General features: G+C 45.8%; 2 protein-coding genes across 2 annotated transcripts; both read right to left on the reverse strand.

Moving 5' to 3' along the window:
* Positions 1 to 4,150: 4,150 nt before the first annotated feature.
* LOC310944388 (lysozyme C-like) lies at positions 4,151 to 7,865 on the reverse strand (the record flags this gene model as incomplete). The annotated part of the gene is made up of 7 exons (XM_083910159.1): positions 4,151 to 4,328; positions 4,429 to 4,507; positions 5,244 to 5,402; positions 6,327 to 6,382; positions 6,464 to 6,542; positions 7,308 to 7,466; positions 7,739 to 7,865. 7 exons carry the CDS (start codon positions 7,863 to 7,865, stop codon positions 4,151 to 4,153), a joined length of 837 nt encoding a protein of 278 aa, XP_083766285.1.
* Positions 7,866 to 8,167: 302 nt separating this feature from the next.
* On the reverse strand, positions 8,168 to 9,728 carry LOC310926354 (lysozyme C-like; the record flags this gene model as incomplete). The annotated part of the gene is made up of 4 exons (XM_083888470.1): positions 8,168 to 8,234; positions 8,314 to 8,392; positions 9,171 to 9,329; positions 9,602 to 9,728. The coding sequence occupies 4 exons, from the start codon at positions 9,726 to 9,728 to the stop codon at positions 8,168 to 8,170; spliced, it is 432 nt and encodes a 143-aa protein (XP_083744596.1).
* Between the last annotated feature and the right edge of the window lie 886 nt (positions 9,729 to 10,614).

A 10,614-nucleotide genomic window follows, 5' to 3' on the forward strand; every position in this document is an offset into this window, starting at 1 on the left:
TATATTTATATATATAACATCTCGCGATTCGACCCAAAGTCAGGTTGCAAACTGCTGGACGGACTTTGCGAACTCTGCTGAACTCCAGCGTTTCTGTCGTCGACCTCTCGACGAGTCACACGATCGTCGCTCTAAAAGCGTCTTCAGGGCTTTTTTTGTTTGTTTGTTTGTTAGTTTTTTTTTTGAGTGAATGATAAACATTTTTACATCAATGCGAAATAAAAAAAAAAACAAGTGCTTATTTAAGATGAACATTTACCATTAGATACCCTTAAAGGGATGGTTTCCTTTTTTTTTTGAAGTGGGGGTCATGTGACGCACAGTCATTCCGTTTTCACGCGCAATTTAACGCCGTTAAAATGAGCACAAATACGTATTTATCGCGTCTGCCTCCACGCCACTAGGTGGCGATATATCTGCTTTCAGCTTGTTAGCATTAGGTGTTTTTTTTTTTCCATTGAAAGAAATTTGCGATAAACTAAAATATCGCAATATTTCATGGCATTATACTGTATCGGTGATTTTAATGTAGTAGTTAATCCTCCGACCACTAGTTGGCAGCACACTGTTGACCTTCTCCTTCCCACTCCACTCACTGTATATTGTCCGTAGACTGTGTATATATATGATAACGAAACATAAATAAATAAAAGGACGTAGGCTTCCACGTTTCCCCCCCTGAAGCTACGCAGGAAATGAGAATCTGCTGAATAGCCACCAGGGGGCGACTCCACTGGTTGCAAAAAAAAGTGGAGTTAATGAGGAGTTAATGGTTTCAGCTTCAGGGAAACTGCTGATAAAGTGCGACACACGAGTGATTTTAACATTTTTGTATTTCAAATATTTTGAAATCGACGCGGCATAAATGCGTCAAATTTAATTTCGTCAAATTTCAGTCGGACCGTTTTAAAAAGTCTGGAGTTAGACGGACGAACGCGTTTAAATAAATGAAGATTATTTTCTCTGTGACCACACCGGAGTCCGTTGACAAACCCAGGGATTTTATCTCGTTCTTTTTTTTTTTCTTAAATCCACGGCCGACGTCGTACGAACCCACTTCAAAAATCCCGCGCTGTCCCTTTAAGAACGTAAACGCCGTCTGTGTACATTTGCTGGACTGGAGTCAAATAAAACAGTTATATTGTTCACACACGTGTTTTCCTGCTGTTGTTTCTGCACTCCACGATGTGCGGCGAGAGAAAATCGCGATAAAGTCAGCGTTAGCATCGTAATGCACGCAAAAATTATTATTGTTTTTTTTGTTTTTTTTTTAAAAAAAAATAAATATTTGAATACACAGGAAAAATGCATGAATATTAGATCCAATTTATGATGTAAAAAATTTCTGAATAGCCACAAGGGGGCGCCTCCACTGGTTCAGAACAACATTCAATATCAAAATAAACGCTTTTACTTTGAAATTCTTTAAAATATTGTCATCATTTTAGTTATCTTATTATTCTTATCAATAATAATAATAATAATAATGATAATAATAATAATGATAATAATTTGTCCTTTAGACCCGCCCCTTTTTGACCAGACTAGATGCTCATTGGCCAGACTAGATGCTCACTTGTAACAAATGTGTATAAACTTTTTTTATGTCAAATCTTTGTCACATATATATATATATATATATTCTTATAAATATAAATATAAATATAAATGTATGAGAATAATAACCACTCTTTATACAAATGTAATGTCACACAATAATAACACACAAACAATACATTCACGTGTATATCTGTGATGTGTTGTCGAGCAGCAGTTTCACTTTTCTCACTATAATTATGTTCGACAAATGACTTTATTTATATATTTATATGTTTATATGTTTATATATTTATATATTTGTAAAAACCCCTGTTACGCCTGGGCGTTAAAATCACCGCTCAGAGTCTCACTATGCTGTTTTCTGTGTTACACACTTGGCACAAAGCTGCTCTCGGTCCAGATGTTGGACTCTGTGACTGTGTGTGTGTGTGTGTGTGTGTGTGTGTGTGTGTCCGTGTGTTGTGTGTCCTCGTTGTTGTGTGTCTATTAGAGACACACAGACAGACAAACCTCGCTGCCAGCTCTGTCCTCATTTGCATCCGCTAATGGCTCAATGATGCCAGTTTCTGATCACTGCAACGACACATTTACATTCTTGCTTCGCTGCCAGATGCTGTGTGTGTGTGTGTGTGTGCGTGTGCGTGCGTGCGTGTGTGTGTGTGTGTGTGTCGTCCGGGGATCCCTGCGCCCGTCGCTCCGTGCTCCGCATCAGAAAACATCGTCGGCTGAAGTTTGAACGGGGAAACCGTAACGACGCTCGGGTCGATCGTAATCGAGCTCAGGAATTCCAAACATCTCAAAACATCACGCTGTGTGTGTGTGTGTGTGTGTGTGTGTGTGCGCGCGTTCACCCGTGACCTGTAGCTGGCGCTGTGGCTTTCTCTTTATTTTCCACGTTAAAGAGCTTCACCAGAGCAGAATCTCGATGAGGCCGCAGCGTTCATTCGTTCATTCGTTCATTCATTCATTTGTTCATTTGTTCATTCATTCGTTCATTCAGTCATTCATTCGTTCATTCGTTCATTCATTCGTTCGTTCGTTCATTCATTCGTTCATTCGTTTATTCGTTCCTTAATTCGTTCATTCATACATTCATTCGTTCATTCATTAATTCGTTCATTCATTCGTTCATTCGTTCGTTCATTCGTTCATTCAATCGTTCATTCATTCGTTCATTTGTTCATTTGTTCATTCATTCGTTCATTAATTCGTTCATTCATACATTAATTAGTTCATTCATTAATTCGTTCGTTCATTCGTTCATTCATTCGTTCTTTTGTTCATTCGTTCATTCATTCGTTCATTCGTTCGTTAATTCGTTCATTCAGTCATTCGTTCGTTCGTTCATTCGTTCATTCATTCGTTCATTTGTTAATTAGTTCATTAATTCGTTCATTCGTTCATTAATTCGTCCATTCATACATTAATTCGTTAATTCATTAATTTGTTCGTTCATTCATTCGTTCATTCCTTCATTCTTTCGTTCATTCATTCATTCATTCATTCACTCGTTCATTCATTCGTTCATTGTCACGCCTGCGTTTGTCCTTAAAGTCGTTTCGATCCGACGCTAACGAGCGAATGTTCGTCGGAGACACGTTCATACGGAGGTCAGAGGTCAGAAAATCAATCACGGCTCAGTGTGTTTGTGTAAGTAAATTAATTTGTGAAAGTAAATTAGCTTAGCTTAATTTGTCGTCGCTACGTGACAAAGAAATATCATCGTGAGGCTAAATGAAGTTTGTGATTAGTTTGGATTTGAAATAATAAATAATAGTGCTGTCAAATGCTAACACGTCAGCGCACGACGCGTTTCCGTGACGACTGACCCGGAAAAAGACGTGCGCGACGTCATGTTTACGTGACTCCCCGATTGTAAAAATTAGTCTCTAAAGTAAACGCTAAACTTAAAAAACAGAAGTACACAGGTACGCTACGTTATTTGTTAGCGCTGCTCTTTTCCTTTCATAAACAGACCGCTCCAGTTCCACTGTAGGCTAACACTAACGTCGCTAAAAGGCGCTAATGGAGCTAACCGGGACTCTAGTGTCGTGGCACGTAAACATGACGTCACGCGCGTCTATTTCCGGTCAGTCGTCGTGGAAACGTGTCATGCATTTTGCACAGCACTAAAGCTAACTAGTTAGATATCTACTTGCTACCTGGATAACTACTTGCTAGCTAGCGATATTTGTTAATGTAGCATAGCTAGGTCTATTTGACTCAACAAGGTATCATATGTGACCAAAATGGACGCCGTATTTTACCGGAGAAGACCTGGAACTCGTTTTGACTTGCATACAAACTGTAGGCACGCTAACGTCGCTAAAAGGAGCTAACGGAGCTAACGTAAACATGACGTCGCGCGCATCTTTTTCCGAGTCAGTCGTCATGGAAACGTGTCGTGCGTTAACGCGCGCTAACCTTTTGTACATCGCTAATAAATAAATAAATACAAACAACAACAAGTTTCTATAACGAGGTTTATTCCATTTTTCGTGTAACTTTATTTAAAATGATCAAAGTATCGTCGGAGACGATCTTTTACGCCGTTCCTAAAGCACGAAGTTGCTCCCGAGTTGTGTAGAAATCACGGATTTGTGATCATTTCTGTTAAATTCACGGAGGGAAAGTGAGTGAGAACGACGGCTTTGAGGAAGTGAAGATACGTCGTCTTTACTCTGAAGTCTCCGGACGTCGCCGACAAACCGCAGCCGTCCAGGTACGGGCTGAGGTCGCGACCTTCGCAGTGACTCACCCACGCCACCCTGGAACCACACACACACACACACACACACACACACAGAGATGTGTTTAACACACACACACAAACACACACACAGTCTGCGTCACATGATCAGGACTCACCAGGCTCTGATGCCGTTGGGATCCCGAACGACGCGTTTGGCGCACTCGATCGCCGCGGTGACGTCGTCCGTCAGGAGTTCTGCGATTTTAACAAAAATAAAAAGAACTTTAAATTTGAAGAATTTGAAATCATGTTTTGGCATCAGGTGGCGCCACTTACCGCCACCTACTTTGAGTGTAGTAACTGTTTTTGGCCACATTCTTACATATGGCGCCTTTAACGTCCGTAATTGAACCACGTGGATTTTTAACGTAGTGAGTCATCTCGCTTTCTACCCGTCTCTACTTAGAATGACAAAGGTGTCCTCGCTACACGCTACTTCCTGTTTTCCGCTGTTTTTTTTTTTTAATGACCGTTAGCGTAAAAATTTGTACGTTATTTTATAGGAATGATGTAGAACGGGATCTTGGTTACTTGGTAACTGGAGGGTTAGCGGGTTTGAACTTGATTTTAGGTACCTCTGAGCAAGGTACCCAATCCCTTTTGCTCCCCGTTGATTGCGTTAACTGGGCCACTCTCAGCCACCGGGGGGCAGTATACTCTTATCGCCGGTCCCAATCCCGGAGCTATGGGTCGTTAAGGGCATCCGGTGTTTTTATTTTATAAGAATAACCTGCGAGGGGTCACGCGGTTGGTCTAGTGGTCATATGGCGGTTAGCGCTCTTGGCTTTGACCCGGGTTTGCGGCCCGGTCGGAACAAGGGTCTTTCTGGTTGGGAGTCTGCCCGGGGTTCCCTAAACGCAGTCACAGATTTGGGGATTAGGCAAATTGGTCAGGGTGTGCGAAAAGTTAGCGACAAACGTTCATCACTGACCGCTGCACTGGATTCCACACGCGTTGGCCGTCTTCCCCTGACCGTTGTCGCACCACCAGCGGCTGTTGATCTGGAAGATGCCGTAGTCGGTGGATCTGTCGGTGTTGAGGTGGGTGGTTTGGGTGTTGTAGTGAGACTCCCACTGACTCAGGCAAACCCCTGCAACACACACACAAACAGACTTTTTATTCCACTTAACCCGGCCCCCTACTGGCCAGACTAGGTACTCAGTGGCCCCCCCAGGTTTTTGGAGACCCCTGATCTAAACACAACGTCTTAATCTGATGAAATATAATCTGGTTAAGTCTCCAGCAGGAGCCTGGTTGTCCGTGATGTCGATGAACTCCCGATTTGCAAAATGTCAACATAGCTAGCGCTGGTCAAATTGCGAAATCGGGAGGCTTCAAAACGGGGAGTTCGGATTCCTTGTGGACGACCTCACGACCGGATGCCTACTTTGCGCAATATATCTCCTCGTTTACGGTATCCCACTATATCGCAAACTACCGTATCGCCACCCCTGTTTTGGGATATGCGACGTATTTCCATCGTTACATCGTTCAAATTCACGAAAATTCCCATGACATGATACGTGTTGACAAGACGTTGTTTGGTCAGAGTTACTCACAGGCGGCGAGGCTGTTGTCTCTATAGCTGTCCATCCCGTGGCTCTTCAGCGTTCGCGCCCATTCGCAGCGATCGAAGACTTTGGCGCCGCTCAGCGCCACCAGGAGCACGAACGCCAGACTCCGCATGATCGTGTTTTAACGCGCAAAAGCTGCTGCGCCGTCCTTTCACTGTTTTAAAGCTCGACTCCAACAACGGCCGCTGCTGTTGACTGCACTGTTTGTTTTCTCCGGCGTTATCAGTTTTTACGCAACGCAAAGGTCCAAACGAGGTGAAGGTCGGTCCCTGCTGCGGATGGCGCAATTTAATCCACAGATCGAATCAATAAAAGGCAACACAGACCAACGAACACAGGGTGGAATCTCCGTCAAATCGACGTTTTATTGTGGTTTTAAAATGAGCATCGTGAATCTAGACTCGGGCTCTGCAGGTTTCCAGACGTCGGTCAAACTCCACATCCTCTCACGTAGGAGCTCAGGTCACGACCCTCGCAGTGACGCACCCAGGCGACCCTGGAACCAGACGGACAGTTTAACACACACACACACACTCACACGGTCTGTGTGTTAGCGGATCACTGGATCAGGACTCACCAGGCTCTGATGCCGTTGGGATCGTTCACGACACGTTTGGCGCACCTGATCGCCGTGGTGATGTCGTCCGACAGGAGTTCTGCAAATTCAAAAAATGTCAAAAACAAACAAACAAGAAAAAGCATCGTGTTTTTACAGGAGCGATGATGTGTTAGCCAACAAGCTATTACCCTATTGACAAAAATCAACGACCTAATCAGTTGCAGGCTAATTTAATTGTTGATAGCTCTCGACATGCCTTTGCATGCCGACAGTTATCGTTTGCCCAACCGCGAAGGATCCACAGGCTGGATCCTCCATAGGCTGGATCCTCCATAGGCTGGATCCTCCATAGGCTGGATCCTCCATAGGCTGGATCCGCCACAGGCTGGATCCTCCAAAGGACGCGATCGACAACGTTTGTGTGTTGGAGCTGGGAAACTTCTAAATCATGCAGGGCGATGGGTCCTGAGGACCAGGATTGAGGAACTCTGTCCTGATAATGCTACGCTGTCGGCCGCATCCTTTGGAGGATCCAGCCCGTGGATTGGGAAATAGCTTAAGTCTGATCCCTGTCACTTCCTGATCCGCACCTGGATTGGGGTTTCAAGTATCAGGAGTACCCCACGGGAAGGGCGTTCCAAAGGGGTTCCAAAGAATCTATACCCTTTTGGTACTATTGCGCCTGGAAACACAAAAAAACAAGCCTACCAAACGGAACCGCTCCACTCGCTGGAACCCGCTTCGTAAATCTTGCGTCTAGAAACTACACACCGATGCGGCGTTTGCGTCTCTCGACTCGCGTGACCTGAAAATGTGTCTTTGTTGTTGAAAATGTTGAGTTGAGTTGAGTTTTATCGCTGACCGTTGCAGCTGATTCCACATGCGTTTGACGTGGGCCCCTGGCCGTTGGAACACCAGTAGCGGCTGTTGATCTGGAAGATGCCGTAGTCGACGGAGCCGTCGGTGTTGCGGTTGGTGGCTCTGGTGTTGTATTCCGACTCGCCCTTGCTCAGACAAACCCCTGCAGAGGAAACATGAGAAAACAGGGATGACTTCTTGGTCCTGGGGTCGCAGTTCTTCCTCTGAAGGCTGTATTCGGGAGGTCGATTGGGCCACAGCGCCACACCTTGGTGGTCCCATTTCTCAGTCTCTTACAAAACTAAGCTGACAAATGTGTCCTTAAATTGAACAGATCTGAGTTTTCTCAGGACAAAACCTTATCCCAGGACTACTGGACTTGTCCAGGTGGTAGAAAATGGTGACAAATGGATAAATGTAGTAAGAAATACTCACAGTTGGCGAGGCTTTGGCCGCCAACGCCGTCCATCCCGTGCCTCTTCAGCGTTTGCGCCAATTCACAGCGCTGAAAGACTTTAGCGCTGCTCAGCGCCACCAACAGCATGAACACCAGACACTTCATGATTAAAGCTGCTGCTCCGTCCTTTCACTGACGATAAAGCTCGACTCCAACAACGGCCGCTGCTGTTGACTGCACTGTTTGTTTTCTCCGGCGTTATCAGTTTTTTACGTAACGCAAAGGTCCAACGAGGTGAATGTCGGTCCCTGCTGCGGATGGTGCAATTTAATCCATAGATCGAATCAATAAAAGAAAACACAGACCAACGAACACAGGGTGGAATCTCCGACAAATCAACGTTTTATTGTGGTATTAAAATGAGCATCGAGAATCTAGACTCAGGCTCTGCAGGTTCCAGACGTCGGTCAAACTCCACATCCTCTCACGTAGGAGCTCAGGTCACGACCCTCGCAGTGACGCACCCAGGCGACCCTGGAACCAGACGGACAGTTTAACACACACACACACTCACACGGTCTGTGTGTTAGCGGATCACTGGATCAGGACTCACCAGGCTCTGATGCCGTTGGGATCCTTCACGACACGTTTGGCGCACCTGATCGCCGTGGTGACGTCGTCCGACAGGAGTTCTGCAAATTCAAAAAATTCCATCAAGTTCTTACAGGAGAGATGATGCGTTTGCACAGTTTGCACAGATATTACTTGCGGGTGCAACCGTTAGCCAACGAGCTATGACCCTGTCAATCGGTTGCAGACTAATTTAATTGCTGATAACTGTCGAGATGCCCTAGAATACCACGTTTGCCCAACCGCCAAGGATCCGCGGGCTGGATCCTCCAAAGGACGCGATCGACGGATGGCGGCAACATTTATGGGCAACCGATTTTGGGAAAATCCGTAGCACCTTGAATCAAGTTTCCCTGTTGGACCCGGGCGCTGGATCCTGAGGACCAGGATTGAGAAACTCTGTCCTGATAATGCACCGCTGTCCTTTGCACATCCTTTGGAGGATCCAGCCCCTGGAGTGGGACATAGCTTGTGCACCCTGGCACCTGGATCGGGTTTGCGGTATCAGGAGTACCCCAGGGGAAGGGTGTGCCAAAGGGGTTCCAAAGAATCGAACGGTTGGATCTAGTTATTTTGGAACTATTCCTAACAGAAACGCAAAAAAACAAGCCTACCAAACTGTACCAAACCGAATCGTTCAGGTCACCAGGAAGCAGCCGCACTTTGGCTCTTGCAAGACGTAACTCTTTGCGATTACTTTAGGGTCGTTGTTGTTGTTAGCAAAACCCCTTCGTACTTCTGCGTCCAGAAACTACACACCGGCGTGGTGTTTGTGCCCGACTCGCGACCTCACGACCTGTTGGGAAGTTTAAAAAAGATATCGATTGGTTCGTCGCTGACCGTTGCAGTTGATTCCACATGCGTTTGACGTGGGCCCCTGGCCGTTGGAACACCAGTAGCGGCTGTTGATCTGGAAGATGCCGTAGTCGACGGAGCCGTCGGTGTTGCGGTTGGTGGCTCTGGTGTTGTAGTCCGACTCGCCCTTGCTCAGACAAACCCCTGCAGAGGAAACATGAGAATACAGGGATGACTTCTTGGTCCTGGGGTCGCAGTCCTTCCTCTGAAGGCTGTATTCGGGAGGTCGATTGGGCCACAGCGCCACACCTTGGTGGTCCCATTTCTCAGTCTCTTACAAAACTAAGCTGACAAATGTGTCCTTAAATTGAACAGATCTGAGTTTTCTCAGGACAAAACCTTATCCCAGGATTACTGGACTTGTCCAGGTGCTAGAAAATGGTGCCAAATGGCTAAATGTAGTAAGGAATACTCACAGTTGGCGAGGCTTTGGCCGCCAACGCCGTCCATCCCGTGCCTCTTCAGCGTTTGCGCCCATTCGCAGCGCTCAAAGACTTTAGCGCTGCTCAGCGCCACCAACAGCACGAACACCAGACACTTCATGACGGAGGACGTTCTCTCTGCTGCTGCTGCTCCGTCCTTTTATCGTCAAAGAAGCTCGACGCTAACAGCTGTTAGCTGTTTGTTTTCCTGAGTCTGTTATCAGTTCGGTCCGACACTGAAGGCCGCGCGCGACAACTTCACACGGCGCGTTTTTAATCTGCAGATAAAAGCGCTGACGCGGGAGATAAGCTAACTGGAAAGATACACACTTCACTTGTGTCTGACCCGACTTAAAGCTTAAGTACGCAACACTTTATGTTGCATTATTGATCGATAATATCCAAATATTTTTTCATCATAATGTAAATCTTGAGAAGATGGCCGACTTTGACCCATCACAGGGCGGTTCACAAAGAAAGGGCGCCTCCTAGTGGTTGTTCTATGAAGCAGAATTACCCTCGATGTAGCTTTGGAAACATCTATATACATTTCAAAGAATACTGAAAACAAAAAAAAAGTCTAAACGTGCCAATGTGGGCGGAGCCTTTCCGGAAAGCATAATCTGTTGAGTCTGAAGCATCTGCTTCTTTCCACGCTTATCTGGTGGGAGGTGCTCAGGAAAGAGAGGCTCCGCCCCCAAATGATCCGTGTATCCATTAACCCGACTGAGTCAGCGATCTTCGAATCAAACTTTCCAAACATAGAATCAAAATGTCCTTGTCCCGACGAAAATGTACCCGGTCAACCCCTGAGTACGACCCAAAGTTACGTTTCACTTGGTTGGTGTTCTCTTGAATGGCCACTAGTGGCCTCAAATTCAAGGACTTTTCCAGGACCAGTTCGCTCATATTCAAGGACTTTTCCAGCACCATTTCCATCAAATTCAAGGACTTTTCCAGGACCAGTTCCCTCAAATTCAAGGACTTTGTGAGGTCTTTCCAGGACC

Source organism: Microchirus variegatus (assembly GCF_963457635.1).
Source record: "Microchirus variegatus genome assembly, chromosome: 1".
Lineage (NCBI taxonomy): Eukaryota > Metazoa > Chordata > Actinopteri > Pleuronectiformes > Soleidae > Microchirus > Microchirus variegatus.